A 17,336-nucleotide genomic window follows, 5' to 3' on the forward strand; every position below is an offset into this window, starting at 1 on the left:
GCCTTTCAAAATCCAGAAACAATCATGCAAGAGGGCATGACCAAGAGAATTGAGGGATTTGAGAGAATCACATGTCCCTAAACAGAAAGAATCTCTCACATATTAAGAGATGGAGAGCATGAAATGCTGCATACAAGGCATCCATAGCTCACAACTGAAATGTAGTACACAAGTTCCGATAATGAGGGGAATTGACAAAAAGAACAAAGAAAAAAAAATTGTGTGGGTGTAAGATAAAGGTGAAGATGGAGGAGTGAGTCACTGTGAGGAGGCAAGAAGCTGTATGTTTATAGAATAGCAGAAACAAAATCCTCTGGAATAAAGTAGATAAGAAGGAAAAAAAAATTGGATCTGAAGGAGGAGGAAAGGAAACAAAATTGAGAGACAATGGAGAGAGATAAATAGAAGCAGAGGACCAGACTTACTGGAAAGGCTGTCAAAAACCCATAGATAAACCATAAAGAACCTCCAAACATGGGCAAATTTAAGGAATCTGGTCCCCCCACCAGACCTGACCCGAGAAGGGTGGTCAGTGTAAGACAAATATGGGAAAAGGTAACCAAAATATCAAGATCCAATCCCCTTTTAGAGATAAGCTACACCAAATGCTGCAAGTTCAATTAAGGAAAGTTGTAATGATAATGATCAAAAGCACAATCTTGCACAGTATGTGGGGATCAAAGCATACTATCTCTGAATGCTCCCCAAAATGACATGTATGAGCCCCAGTATCCAGGGAAATAGAAGAAACACTAAAATAATGACCCAAAAGTTAGTTCCCAAGAAAGAGAGGGGTTTAAAATGGGAAACAAAAAAGATAAGGACAGAGCAGAACATATTCAAATAATGAAATCCACTAAAGGGGTCTGGGAAAGTCACCGGAAATGACACGACTCAGACGTGTTCGGAAGGGTAGTAGTACAATTCCAAAACTTTGCAATCACTGAAAACCATCATAGTTCAACAATTAGTTTGTTCTGATTGTTACATGAAATTGATCAACTCCAAATGAGCCAGAGCAATCACTTTGCGAGCAGAAAATCCTGAGTTCTAACCTACTAGACATGGTCAGGAATTTCACTCCAACAGTTGTAGTTGTGGCCACCTGAAACTGCAACTGTATAACCTATTAAAGTGAAAGAGAAGAAAAGATAAGTACAGTTATTTATAACTCTCCACTGAAGAATGGAAACAGTAAAAAACAATGTAATTAAAGTGGAAAAATTAAGAAAATAAAAACTTATGGATAAGTGAATCAAAACATAAGTGAAAACACATTATTCCATAAGACTTCCAAAGGAGATATGGTAGACAACTGCAAGAGTAGAAAGGGTACTAATGTTTGAAGTAGTGTCATACTCCTGTTGGTGGAAGGTTACTACATAATCAATTCCTTATTAGTACGCAGAAATAAGTGGGAGTATCAAGGCTAGTAGTGAGTGGAAATATGCATGAATTGAGGTCAGTGTAAGTGGAGAAAGCTCTTTGTAAGTATGGTATTGTATTGAAGATTCTATAAGTTTAGTACATGTTACAAGTTAATCTCTTTTCCATTGCAATAACTACTTTGACCAAAACAATCCATGCAAGATGCACTTACATATCACACAAGACATGTAGTATATGTATATATGGGTGCAGTTAATGTCTAGCATATGTAAATATACAGGCAGAGATGATGTCTATCATCTCGACCAATACATTTATGCATGCTAAAGGGTTAAAAAACTAAAACTTACTAAGATTAAAGCTATACTATTAAACTAAAAACACAAACTGAAACTTTTAAAGGATAAAGTTATAACAATGTGAGCTATATTTTAATCAAATCTCAATGAACTTTAAACTAAGATATTACTAGCAAATTTAAAGTTTATTGATATTTGATTAAGAAAGTTAGTAGCTGTTATGACTAACCAGATAAACTCAGGATATCATGTGGAGAGAAGCTCAGAAACCTTTGAAATAGCAAATGTGGTTTTGCTATGTTTATCATACCTGGCTTTCTTTTCCCTAGAAAGTGACAGTTCCAAATTCTTCATTTCTTCTTCAATGCACTGAATATCTTTCTTTAGTGTGGCTCTAGTTGAAAGAAGAAAACAATTAATATGAATAATTACATTATATATATATATAATGTCCTTAAATAATCTTTCCACATTATGCAAGCTAAGCTATAATTTCTTCCACAGAAAGCCTACAAAATACAACAAAAACTCACTTGGCCTGACATGCATGTAAAAAAAGAGCAGTGGTTGTATTAAAGGTTTCTCACTATACCAAAAACAAGTGTAAAACCTATAAGTCTAAATGCATTAATATTCTGTATTATTTTCATCTTTTGAAAGATTGCATACTTTAATTATTAGAAAATCATTTAAATTTTCTGAAAACAAAATGCAATTTCTGCTAGTTTTGATTATGTTCAACTGCTGTGTTTCTCAAATATTTGTGTATATAATTATGATATAGGATTGACAATCTTGTAAAATTATGTAAACAAAGAAATGATATTAACAACCTTTAAAACCTTAATGAAGCTCATAACAAAACATTTTTTTTACTGGTCAGAAATTATGCAATAATCAAAAAACAAATACAATAAATAGTTCAGATTTCACTGAAATATCAAAGATACTGTATGTCTTTCAATTAATACTTTCCTTTTTACCAACTAACAATTCAGATTTGTAAAATAGAACTCACCTCTAGTTGTATATTTGATGAAGAAAGAAAAAAGAACCAACTAAATGAAAGCTTCAGAATGTTTAAAGAAATGTAATAGATTATTTTAAAAACAAACAAAAATTGTACAATTGTTCCCTAATAAATAAATAAAACTAGCAAAATCCGTTTTAACCATTGTGTATTATGAAAACATTTGACATGTAGACTTTCATATAATTGGTAAAACAGAATAAAAACAGAGTTCCTATCATCCTGTGTTTAATATTATGATCATACTAAAATATATTTTCAATATAAATAATTATTGTCACAAATCATAAGTTATAATTTTCCTATACTGAAAATGTATTTCCAATAGATACTTGCCATTTCTCACATAATTAACTATTCTTGTTCAGTGTTGCCCTCTATATGCATTTTTTTTCATACATGCCACAAACATTTTATCTCCCCTCAATTTGAATTCACTGATTCCAAAAGTCTCTCACAAAATCATCATGCAACGACCTTCCACCAATAAGAGTGTGATAATCTCTTGATGCATATAACTCTTATTCAATTCAACTGAACAAACATTTCAAGTTTTTGTAGAAAATGGAAGCACTGTTTTATTTCAGTGTCGAGGAAGGGTATGAAGTATAAGAGGAGGAAAGTACTTACCAGAAATACGTTTTCAGTATAGGAAAATTATAATTTCCAATACAGTACATTACCTCTTCCAACATAAATAGCTAGAATATCATATTGAAAGGCTGGTGAGCAAACCACTTCTCAAACAGGTATACTCTTCACCCATTGCAAAAAAAAGATGTTACATATATGGGAGGAAAAAGAGTAACACATTCCAGTGGGAGAAAAATGTGGCAGGATAGCGATCTGAACCATGCAATATTCAAGAAACAAAATCCCATAAAATATAAAAGTGCATAAAAGAAATGGATATGTCCATAGGTGTACAGAGGCTAGAATACGACAGACTGTACACAGTAAGTCAACTACATCCAAAAGCTATGCTGCTTGGAACTGACATCCATGCAGGGGTAGGAAGGAGAATCATACTGATGACAAGTTCAACTACAATCCAAATCCCAGATATCTCAAACCCCCTCCCAACTCCTGAACAGTGCACACATTAGTAATATAAAGTGATATATTGATCTGGAAACATAATATCCAGTATTGAAAAGACATTTACATAATATAAGTCAACTCCCTTAAAAGTGAAACTGAATGGAAACAATCCAAACACAATAACATTCTTGGAAAAAGATGCATCAAGGGATAGCCAAAAGAGAAATAACTGCAATAATTCGAAGTACCTCCCACCATGACCCACAACAACGATGGAGTATAACTGAGAGAGGAAAATACACATCTATAATACATGTGTAAGGATTTATGTTGATTTATTATACTCTGAAACTAAAATGCAACCACTAAAAACCAACAGCCATGTGGGTGGTAGGATGAGGAATCTCAGTTAAGAAAGTGAACTGAAATTTTGGCTACTAATCCCTTTTTTTTACATTTCTTAATGGAGGATGTCACATCATCTACCAACCACAGAGTGGGATACATTAAAAATAAGAAGGACAGGCCCCTGAAATATATAAAGTATATATGTATATGAAAAGATAACTTACCCAGGTACAGTCTCAAGAAAGAATGAAAGATGGCAATAAGAGAATGATGGTACCTTGCCAAGAAAGAAACAACTGAAATACGAGATGTAGTCCCAGTGTTCAACAAAAGAAGTATCTTCAACTGACAGCACAGCAGATATACTGAGAAAAAGGGAGATGGACGACAAGAAGGAAGACACCAGGTACTGAAGCTGGAAAGAAGGATACATAGAAGAAAAAAAAAATCAAATCCAATGGGTAAGGATGGAAGAGGACAATAATAGAAGTGGGGCAAGGGGAGGAAATGTGTTGAAAAATAATTAAAGACAGGCCTGTAACATTCTGCAGTAGCGGCCTGGCAGGCACTCCACGAGAACATGTAGAAAAACTGACAAAATCTAGATCATCTGAAAATGTGTTCCACCAGTAAAGGAGCAAGATAAGCAATACTGGGAGAAGATATTGTGGGTTCTGACCCCCAGGGGCCCTTACAAAGAAAATTAAAGGCAAGAAGTAGAAATAAGTTAAACGAAATTAAAAAGGCAAGAAGTATAAAGCATCAATTAAATTAAATTAATGGTAAGGAACAGTGTAGCAAGATAAACATAAGGATGTGATGTTCTATGTTGAACAAAAGATACATGACCTAAATATAGTGAAATTAATGAAAGATATACCAGTAAGATGAATTACTTGTAATCCTAAAATAACAAATATCATGGTAAGTCTAAGTAAATGGAAGAACAGAAAAAGACAACTATGATTAATGGCTAATGAAAGCTTGACTATGAGTAATAACTAATAAAATGAAACGTTATGAAACCCAAATGATGACATATTAATACTGAAAGTATAATGTCTTATCTTTCCAAAGTAAGCAAGTCACATTGCAAATGCATGGGCCCCAAACTCAAGGAAAGGCCCAAAGTTCCTAGGATGATCAATCTCCCAGTGAAGTAAAGCTGAAAATATATGTTAGTAGAAATTATTACAGATTTATGTAGTGAAGTAATAAGTTCCACAACCAGCTAGAAATATAAAATAATTCAATTTTGGAACAAGTCAAGAAGTTACATATATCACTACTGTATAATAATGAGTAAACTTGTTGATAGAAATTAAAACGAATATATGAAAATAAAACATTTGAAGAGAACACAAACTAAGCATTAAAATATGGGTACTGCCAAACAAGAAGTGACAGTTCTGTAGAATTAAATAGAGGGAGTTGCATATATCAAGAGAATATTGCATAAAGTTTGTGGCATACATAAAAACATTATCGCATACAGAAGGCAGTGCTGAATGAGAATATCCAATTATGCGAGGAGGTAATGTACTATATCAGAATAAAACATGTTTGAAATACAAACTTTTCTCTTTCCAATTTTGCAATAGTTTCTTCTTGTGTGTCAGTCACAACATCATAGTCTTTCAGCTGGTCTTCCAGACTGGTGCAGGTAGATTTTAACAAGGTTATATTCTGTTCAGGAGTTTTAAAAATTCATTTCAATAGTTGAATAAAAACTTTCAAAGTTTATATCTTACAAATACTGAATATTTTGAACTTTTTAACCAGTAATGGAAATAAAATACAAGATACCCTAAAGGATGTCTCAAAATTCCATACTCATGACCATTCTATTATGTTTAACTGATTATTTTATTCATTTTTCAATAAATGAAAATTTTATATATATATTTTTTAAATTTTGCACAAAGCTACATAAGGGTTATCTGCACTAGTTGTTCCTAATTTAGCAGTGTAAGACTAGATGAAAGGTAGCTAATCATCACCATCCACTGCCAACTCTGGGGTTACTCTTTTACCAATGAATAGTGGGATTGACTATAACATTATAATGCCCCCACAGTTAAAAGGGCAAGCATGTTTGGTGTGACAGGGATTCGAACCAGCAACCCCAGATTACGGGTCGAACGCCTTAACCCACCTGGCCATGCTGGGCAAAATGAAAATATACATAATGATTTATAATACAAATCAAGAGAAAGGGTATATGCAAGCTAACAGCATGTACTACTAGCTCTGAACTCTCTTTAAACATCAAGGTTTCCAACTATCAGGATATTATTGAGATGGTGAAGTACCACTTATTGATTATTGTATCCTGTACCTTCTCCCTTTTACTGTTCAAAATATTGTCACACATTAAAATAACTTCCACTAAGATTAATGCACCTTTGTTGCTTCATATTTAAACCATTTTACAACAGTCTGACATTAGCATCCTTAGTCTGCACATCTTGAATGTGTTCAAACAACTGCTTGTGTGTACCACAACCCTATAAAAGAAACTTTAGGAACTTAAGCTTGCCTTACTAATGAACTGACATATCTGACTTAGTAGCTTTACAGTACCTACAACAATATTCACTTAAAGATTATACTGATAATGAATAGTTCATGTCCATGAAGATGAACTATAGTTAAGTATTAATTCTGTTTGTTTTTTTGTTTTAGCAATTTCACAACCATACCATTGGGATCCAGATCCAGAAAATATATTAAATATCTCAAAATTCTCCATTTTCTGGGTCTGATTTGACTAGATTCTTAAATAATATTCACCTTGGAAAACTGATGAAGAACTGAGGACTAACAGAGATACTGTTCTGAATGCATGCCATAGTAATGAGTGACAATTCAGGTAATGCTTAACAGCTTATTACATCAAGTGTGTCTTCATCTTTCTAATAGTTTCACAGATTAAGTAATAACCTTTTTCCTTCTGTCTTGCAGTTTTCATAATACTGTAGAGTCACTGGAATGCACATGTCTTTAGAAATAAGGTAGGTGAACAACTAGGTTTGGATAAGGTTTCCTTTTAGAGCAGTAAATATCAGATAACATTTTTCAGCCAAGCAGATAATTTGAAGTTTTCTTCAAATACATTATAAATTTATGGCAATATTATTCTATTTTCTTTCAGTACATTTTTACAGTAATTCCAGGTATTTTTGTTCTGTTTTTCTAGATATTGTGTTACTGTTCAAAGAACTGAATTTCTTTTTTAGCAAAACTTTTCATACTTATAACCATTTTTGTCTGTTATTTTTATTTATGACACCAAATTTTATAAACTGAGCTTTTAAATCATTTTTGGGTTTCACAAATGACTCAAAGTTATCGAGAAATAAGAACTTCAAAAAAATAATTCTACCATACAAATTTTACTTGCAAAATCTGCAATTAAACATAAATTGCAAAGTAATTAACATTTAAATTTCTTTAGCAAGTTTATTAAAATGTCTTCATTGATATATATATATATACACACACACACACATATCAGTGCCATCTTCCATAAAAACAACTGTCTGCAGGCAGCGAATGGTGATATAGATGTGGGATGTTGTGGGCTTGAGCATCCACATCTTGCTCTCCCAATTTCTAATTTTCTTATGCAAGACTAGGAAATTGGAGGTTATGACTGATAGATGGCATATCCCCACTGCAATATGGGTTCTACTTCCACAGTCACCTCCAAACCCTAGGATAATTTTATAATTCCACATTATAGCTTGTACCCCAGGGTTCTTTTTTAAAATATGCAGCATATTTTGTTTCATGTTAATGTGTTTTGTTTATGGCTTAAAAATGTATGGTTATAATATATATGTAGTATTAAGAACTTTTGAAGTTTCACTGACACCAAATATTTCAATTACTATATTCACTGTTTCTTATGTAGTTTAGCAATTTCTTGCTAGAATCTTAAACTTTCTCTATAATGAACTCTAAATCAAGTGCTATTCTGGTTAAGTTAGGATAGAGGATCGTGTACAGAAAATGTAATGGTTTATCAAATGAGACTCAAAAGTTAAGCACTTTCAAATAGTTCACCCTTCTTTTTTAGGATAATAAAATTGAACTATTTGAAAGTGTTCAAATTTTGGGTCTAATTTGAAAACTATTTCAAGTGTCATCCTTGTATTAAAAAAAAAATCCTGACCCAGCAATAAAAAATACTTCAACAATGCTACAAATCAACCATTTAATTTTTCTCATACAACTTTAAAAAATATTTATCTTTGATTAAGCTGTATCATTTGTGATTATAAATTTTAGTAGCTTTTGTATTAAAGTATGTGCAACTCAGGGGTTGTCATGATCTCTCTTCAACTTCTTTTTCTTTCCCTCCCCAAATGCATATAAGGATTGAGAAAAAAACAACAAATTCTTTTATTTGAGTCCCAAAATAAAGTGCAAAATATTAAAGTATGCAATTATTGGTTAGTTCAATAAACTGTATAGTTATTGGATACTTTTATGTTTTATTTCATTTTGAACATTTTGATGTGGCTGACAACTGGTAACTGACAAAGGTAGAAAAAATCACATATGGTGAAAAATATTTCATCTTAGTTATTTGTAATTTGATTAACAATTAGTAATTTAGAAATCTGAGATTAATTAAAGAATTTTTAAAAAATGCAATTATTGGTTAGTTCAATAAACTGTATAGTTATTGGATACTTTTATGTTTTATTTCATTTTGAACATTTTGATGTGGCTGACAACTGGTAACTGACAAAGGTAGAAAAAATCACATATGGTGAAAAATATTTCATCTTAGTTGTTTGTAATTTGATTAACAATTAGTAATTTAGAAATCTGAGATTAATTAGAGAATTTTTAAAAAATATTTTTATGATGAAACTTTGTAGAATGGATGGCAACTGCCTGTTGTGGAGACAAAAGTGTATAGGACGACATTTCAAAAGTCTTCTGCAGAAAACTTTCAAAACGTCGTTCTCTATGCTTGTGTCTCCACAACAAGCAGTTGCTGTCCGTTCTACAAAGTTTCATTGTGAATACACTGCTTAAACAATCTATCAAATTTTTTAAAAAATTTCTATAAAATAATCATTAACAAAAATACAAGGCTGAAATGTTTGTATAACTATATTATTCTAGTTTATTTCTACTTAACAACCAAATGGTTTTTCTTGTTTAATAACTTTTTATACCATTGAATCATTGCTTGTTTTGGAAAACAATGTACTGATATAACAATCAACTCGCATCTTACATGCTACTCATAACAATATTCACAGTTGTTTTATCTGAATGGATAACCTAACATTTCTTTATTATATACAAACATATACTCACTGCTTCCAAGCTTTTGATTTTCTTCTTTTCTTCAGCAAGTTCTTGTTTAATTTCATTGTATCCTTTAACTGACTGTTCTTTTTCATGTTCTTTAGCACTGACTTGGTCTTTCAGTAACTAAAATTGAAAAAGTAAATAAAAAATATACAATCAAAGGTAACTGGCAGTACTGCACCAATGACTGATTAATCCATTTTTTATTTTCTGAAACATAACAATTAATGCCTGTTAGTAAAAACTCAATTATTTCTAAATTCACGTATGTATTTGCATTTGAGTTGTCACATGGCTGCTATCTGAAATACACATAATTCTTAAGCTCTGTTTACAAGTAAACAAGAGGTATAAACATCAAAGTTCTTAAGTGTAATGAATGAGTAACGTCATAAAACATGATGAAACTTTGTAGAATGGATGACAACTGCCTGTTGTGGGGACACAAGTGTAGAGAAAAATGTTTGGAAAGTTTTTCGCCTTTTGTCTTCAGGTCAGTGTGTGTGTAGGTATTGTCAGTCTTTTAATAGTGTCCTGGTGGATTGTGGAGAGCATGTTATAATTAGTTGGATTATCACTGTTTCTGATTGGAGGAGAGATTTCCAATAGATTCAACTAGTGGCAGCTACAGGTTACACACCTCTAATCTGGAATCTCTGTTTAGCGAGGATTTAATAGTGTTAATATAAAATGATTTTAATTGTTCTTGTCTTCCAGAACTTGTCTGTGTTGATGATTCTAGTTTTCTCCCAGTTTGTTCTGTGTCCAGTTGATGTGGCATGCTCTGCAATGGCTGAATTTTGTGTCTTCATGACTCTTGTATTGTCTTTATGTTCTTTTATTCTTGTCCCAAGTTTTCTTCCACAAAAGGCAGTTGCTGTCCATTCTACAAAGTTTCATCATGAATTCTCTGCCTAAACAATCTATCAAAGTCATAAAACATATTTTTGTGTACAGAATGAAGTTATTTTCTGTATTTTATTAGAGATCCTTTGTAATAGTAAATATATTCCACGAAAAAGCTATTGTAATTCTAAAACATACAAAACAATGCTAAACACTACAGTTAGTTTGTAAATACATGTCAGATTTATGCAAAAACTCTTTGAACATGTGAAATTATCCACCCAGCACACTTCGTAAATATAATTACAGACACAACCTAGATAGATAGACTAGCAGCATAAGAATGCATGGAAAATGCAAACTTATGAACAATTATGTGCAACTGAGTGAAAAGATTATAATCTGTTGAATGTATGTGAAATTCATACAAGAAATCTTTGGTCAAGTACAATTTGTCAATCATAAAAACATGCAACATCAACGAGAACCTGAGAATTCAACATTTCTAAAATATGTCATGTTAGCTAAAATCTTGTGTTTAAGCATGATAAAAAACAAACAAATTCAGGATGACTTTACTTCAACCAAATCGACCACATGTGAATGTATACCATCTAAGATAAATATGTAGCTAACCTGTATTCATTTATGTACTTTTTAAAAGGATGACATATAGCTCCTCAGCACTGGAACTGTAACGATTAGTCTTAAGTTTTGAGAAGTAATAAAAATTACTTCAACAATTTTGTATTTATAAGGAAATGTGGATCCCCTGCCAAGCAAGCAAATAATTGGACTATGATTACGTTATGTCAACTATGAAGCACTTTGGTGAGACATGCATCCTGAGAGGTTGAATTGAGGTTTAAACAAACAATCAGTACTGTGGATGCATGTGGAAACAGAATTGTGTATATATCTTCTAATAAGTGGTGACAAACAAGACAGTAAAAACTTTGTTTGTGCATAATACTCACTCACTATAATGCAAACAGCCTATTCATAGTGCTGGATAGCCTACAGTTGACTGTCATGACAGAATGCCATCCAACATGAGATCAGAGGTAATAGAGAAATCAAAGATTTTTGACTCATAGTGATTGTACTATCTGAAATTTAACTTCCTTGCTACAGGCTTGGTTAATTCATATGAGCAACTACAAAACTTATAATCACAAAAAAACTTTTAATTATGCATTTTTATTAAACATTTCCCCAAGAATATACGGAACCAAAGTGTAAACTGTTCCAAGTTCAAAGCGATTTTCACATTAAAATTAAACATTTTTTTCCCCATCTGAAAATTGTCAAATTTAATTTTTTTAATTTTTAAAACTTTCTAAATAACTATCAAAACATTTTTCATAGTTAAATTTTATAGATTATCTGTTATTTTCTCTATCCTAGCTACCAGAGAGTACTATTATCATACAACAGCAATAATAGATTATACAAATAATAATCAAAAACACAACATTCATTACATTACACAGTAAAAAAAATCCTTTGATCATTATGTAGTGTTGTGGTAGTGAGTTGTTAAGTTTGCCTAACTAGCAATAGCTACTGTGTAGAACACTTGCTTTGCATGTGAGAAGTCTTTGGGGGGATGGGAAGAGATTAGATTTCTGCAGTGATTCAGTTGTTGCCTGTAAAACAGGTATTTTTTTGGTTTACATAAATAGTTATTTGTCTTCAAGAAAATAAATAGCATTATTTTGATGCTTTACTAATTTTACTTTTCTAAATCAGCAACTGGTGTAATATCTTACTTCAATAAACTAACACTGATACTGAATGAGAAGAACAAGAAGCAAAGACATATGACAGAAAAGTTGCAACTTAAATGTTAATACATCCCCTTGCTTATTATCAGTTTTATAATTCTGGAATTTTATGTCTATTACTCATTAAAGGAGTCATGTTTGGCCAGCTTAATCATAATTGTTCTGCTTTAGGAAATGAGCACCTGTAACAAACAATCTCCAAATAGTTGAGTCTCCATACTTTATATTATAGCAGCACAAGTTGGAAAGGTTTGTTTATTGGTTGTCGTAATGAAAACACTAAAAATTATCTATACTGTCTTCTGTAACTAATTGCATAGCAGGGAAGTAATGATAAACATTTTTGTAGTTAGTATGAAAAGTGAAATATGTCATAACTTAGGTGTTAAGATAAACTGTGTAATATCTGTTGCAGAATTAACTTTAATTCACAATGCTAGTAATCAGCTGAAAATTATGAAAAAACATTATATTTAGAGAAGTGTTGAAAAATTCTACTTTAACCCATGTTATTAAATATTTGTTATTCATACCAAATAATAATAAGCTATATAAAGGTATCTCAGAACAGCTAGTATGGGTATTAACACTTTTATTGGTAAGCAGAGAGCAAAGTTTTGACCTTCATAGGTCACTTTTGTGAACCTGAATAAACCCATTTGAAATAAAAACATATTTCAGAATGGCTGGTATGGGTTTCTCATTATCAAGAATCAGCTACATAAACATATTCCTATCATTACAATACTGGAACTCATAATTGCGTGCAACAGATATGGAATTATTACTGACAAAACCACACTAAATATACCTTACCTGAATTTGATTACTCAATTCCTCATATTTGCCTTGACTTTTGGCATATTTTTCTTCTAGTTCTTTAGTTGTCTGTAAAGGGCAATAATGATAAGATATTTTAGATGAAAGTCACACATTTAGCTCCAATCTTTAAATGGTCTTGTGTGTTTTAAATAAAACATGATAAGTTATACTTTTCTAATGCAACACTATTTTTACACTCAGTAGAGAGAAGAAAGATTAAAGAAGTGGAGAACTTCTTTGCATAAGTTTATATGTTATTAGCTGAAATTATTCTTAACACATTCACCACTAATGGTGTGTTAACACAATCATTTCTATTACTCAGGCACTACTGATGCTTTAACAAATAAATTGGAAAAGTGGTTAGACTATATATAAGCAGACAAATAAACACTCCCTTAGCACTGTAGAATAATTGTATCCTGCCCTCTTACAAATGCAAAAAAACAAAAAACAAGAAAAAAAACAGACACTGAAGTTTCAAGTTTCATGACTTGAGATTTCTGCAGTATTTTCTTTGATTATTGTTATACCTACAAGATAGCAGAGTTGTGCAAACATTTTGGTCTGAACAAAACTGCATGTATTTTATAAGAATCTGACCTAGAGTCACTTAAGGAGGAGGATGTAAATAGGGACAGTGATTATGAGTCTGACAATGAAAGAGCCTTAGATTGTAAGAATAGGTAAATGTTCAAGTCAATTCATTCTTATCTGGCACTGCCAATACAGACACTGGAATACCAGCATCAGTTGAATGATGGCAAACTGTTTAGGCTATATGCATTACCCCATCTTATACCTTATTTACTACAAAACCTTATGTGGTTTGCCTTTTAATAATGTATTGCCAAAATATAAAAGGTGGGAACTTGGAGGAGTCCCAAAAAAGTACAGAAACAGTGGAATACTGATGTAGAGTGACTAGGATGCAACAGACTGTAAATGAGAGGTTGGTCTCAACCAACACCTAACAGCATCTGAAATTGTACATCAGGTCCACAGAACAAAAAGAGTCCTCCCTTACCAAGAATGCATGTCCATACCTCCAGTACAACCAACACCAGATCCCCAGGAAACAAAATACAGCAGATAATGGGAAGAAGGATGGCAAGTTTGGGGTTGCATCTCTTATCCAAAACCTGGCAATGTTGGGAATTTATTTTCCAGGACACAGTAGAAGGATTATACCAGCCAAATACATATGACAAATTATATGGTTGGGCCATATCCATCTAAGACCCAATCCCCAGGAATCCACATCTGACAGATGGTAGAAAGGAGAGTTTCTCAGCCAGAAGGGCAAACTGCAATATATATACACATGGCAGAGTGTTACATCCAATACATGCTGGCATCTAGGATTGTACATATGCCATTGACACCAACAGGATGTCAATGCCCTACTCTTAAACTGAGTAGTACTGTGTACACTCAGAAGAATAGGCCTCCATGGTTCAACACCCCAGCAGCTAGAAATTGGTAAGTGACAAGGACTCTCATACTTCACTAGATGAAGGAGGGACAAGGGGGTGTTGGAGAATCTGAAGAACTGCAGCACTGAAGATAGTGCAATTTGTGATTGCAATTCCCTACTTTGCAAAGCAAAGTAATCACACTGATGAAGTGCATAATCCAATGTTTGCTGTCACCTGGAATTGTACATCAGGTTGTACAGCAAAACACTTTAGGATTAAGAATATATACAGTTTGACAACACTTGCCACAGAGTGAAATCCAATTATGCAGTAAAAGCCCCTACAAAGAAAATTTCCACTGCAGACAAACAGTTACAACACTGATGATGTCTCCCACAGGAAGATGGAAATCTGCAGCCAGGGACATGGTAAGGTAATGGATCTGAAGGGAAGAAAAATTAAAAAGGTGATAATCATTAAGAGAAAAGGAAAGAAAATATCAGGTTAAATGCAACTGACATGGGTGGTGGGAAAAAAATCACGAGAGAAGTGAGGATTTCACAAAAGAAAAAACAGATTCAGTAGCCACAGAAAGGAACAGTAAATGTCATATACCCACAGAAAGTCCTGACCAAAAAAAAAGTGGGTAAAACTAGAACAGTCATAAATTTGGGAAGAGAACAGGGGAGATGAATGGAAGTAGAGGACAAGATTTCCTGAAACGATTTTAAGAACCCATGGATAGACCAATAAGGAACTCTAAAAGTGGACATAATGAAGTTTGGCCTACATCAACCATACCTATAAAAGAGTGGTCAGACTATAACAAATACAAGATGTAATCAAACTATTGGAGACTGATTCCCACTAAGGGAAAAGTGACACCACATGCTGTAAGAAAATAAGAGAAGATGAAATGATGATAATCAAAAACGTGAACTTCCACAAGCTGACCCCTAAATCAAAAGTAGGAGGAAACCATAAATAAAAACCCAAAAGCTCATCCCCAAGAAGGGGTAGAACATGTGAAAACAAGAAATAAGTGCATACTTAAATAGCAAATCCACCAAAAGGGAAAGAAATCTGGACAAATCCTGCAGAAGGGGGGGAACTAAGAGACACATTCAGAGGGAGAGAACAAAAGATCACTGAAAACTTTGTAAGGATGATTACCAGTTGTTCTTATTGTTACATGAAACTAGTCAATTACTGATAGACCAGAGCCATCGCTTCATAGACTGAAAATTATGATTTTGACCTGTTGGATGTGGTTGGTAATTCTGTTGCCAAAGTAAGAGCAGTCATAGTTGTTCATGATGACAAGAAAACCCACTTCTAGAGAAAATTATACATGTGAAAACAGCTGGTATGGGTAGAGAAAGCACTATGTAGAGGAGTGAACAACCTTCTTCAGTTATCATCAGGTTCACAAAAAAGGGTTACTGACCGATAGCTGACCACATGTTTGAAGGCAGTTGTGTAATTGAGTGTAGGAGTGTAGAGGGCGTGCTTAGATGTTGGATACATTTATTAATATAGGTATAAAAAGTGTTATTTTGTATTAGTTTATTTTGGTTTTGAGTTATTGTACAAGTAAAGCTTCTTTACTTTTGCATTTGTTTACGTTTCTTTAATTAGTATTTGGGTGTTTTCTGTGGCTATGTTGTGATTATTTGATTTGGCAAAAACTAGTAACAAAATACGACATTCAAGTAAATACAAAATTTATTCAAAACCCAGGCACAAAACTAAGGTCTATACTATGTAAAAACTACAATGACAAACACAACACCAACATTACTTATAAATTACAATGTGATAACTTCTACGACTTCCATATTGGAAAAACAAGTAGAAAAATGGAAACCAGATCCAAAGAACGCTAAAAGTCACCTTCACACATTTTCAAACACTGCAAATTAAGTAAATACAGCATAACCATAGAAAACACCCAAATACCAAATAAAGAAACAAACATAAACAAACTCAAAATTAAAGAAGCCTTACTTATACAACAACTCAAGCCCAAAATATACCAATACAAAGGAACACCTTTATACCTATATTAATAAATATATCCAACATCTAGGCACACCCTCTACATTCCTACACTCAATTACACAACCACATTCAAACATGTGGTCAGCTATCAGTCAGTAACTCTTTCTTTCTTTGTGAACCTGACAATGACCAAAGAAGGTTGAAATGTTGTTCGCTCCTCTACATAGTGCTTTCTCTACCAACACCAGCCATTTTTACCTATACAAGTCATAGTTGTGACCACCCAAGACTATGAGTGTATAACTCCTGAAATTAAGAGTAGAAAAGATAAAGTAAAATAAATCATAACTCTCCAAAAAAAAAGAAAGATTGAAAACATAAAGCAACAAATTATCTGAGGTAGAAATTCACAAAAACATGTAGATAGGTTATGCAAACAGCGAGCAAAAATGTCTAATCAGTAGGACTGCCAATTAAGAAGTGTTTAACGTGTGCATGATTAGAGAGGGCACTAGTTACAATAGGGGTCGTGTTACACTCACAGACAAAGGCACCTAACAAATGAAACTAAACTGAAACGTGTTTTTGCAAATGAAAGAAGACCAGACTGGAATTAAAACAATTTTAATTTTGGATTTGCTGTCTACTCCCTTGTTACATCATAAATACTGTTCTTGCTATGAAATACTTTATTAAAAATTTGGTAAATGAGCAACTTCAATAGAAGTCAGTTTTGTAATCCACATGCATCTGCACAAACATTTTAGACAAAAATACTCAAAAGATACTGTGTAAATCAGCTTAAGTACATTTCAAAATTTACACACAAGTGCAAAGATTTTACAATAATTTTTTTATTAGTTAAATTTTGCACAAAGTTACTCAAGGGTTATAAATGCATCAGTTGACCCTAAGTTTGATGTAAGACAATGAAAACTACATTTTAAAGACTGACCGAAATACTCATGTACAAACAGTTACTAGTACATTCATTTCTGTTCTTTTTTAAAATATAAAATCC

General features: G+C 32.7%; 1 protein-coding gene across 2 annotated transcripts in view; it reads right to left on the bottom strand.

The window, feature by feature from the left end:
- LOC143236857 (citron Rho-interacting kinase-like) overlaps positions 1-17,336 on the bottom strand; it is a 67,474-nt gene that overhangs the window by 35,807 nt on the left and 14,331 nt on the right. For both annotated transcript variants that reach the window (XM_076475484.1, XM_076475483.1), the window contains exons 9-12: positions 12,891-12,962; positions 9,448-9,564; positions 5,684-5,793; positions 1,999-2,082 (exon numbers count right to left, since the gene is read on the bottom strand). In XM_076475484.1, the coding sequence (XP_076331599.1) occupies positions 1,999-2,082; positions 5,684-5,793; positions 9,448-9,564; positions 12,891-12,962 (383 nt within the window). The remainder of the gene's footprint in view (positions 1-1,998; positions 2,083-5,683; positions 5,794-9,447; positions 9,565-12,890; positions 12,963-17,336) is intronic.

The sequence above is a fragment of the Tachypleus tridentatus genome, chromosome 13 (assembly GCF_004210375.1).
Source record: "Tachypleus tridentatus isolate NWPU-2018 chromosome 13, ASM421037v1, whole genome shotgun sequence".
In the NCBI taxonomy this organism is placed as follows: domain Eukaryota; kingdom Metazoa; phylum Arthropoda; class Merostomata; order Xiphosura; family Limulidae; genus Tachypleus; species Tachypleus tridentatus.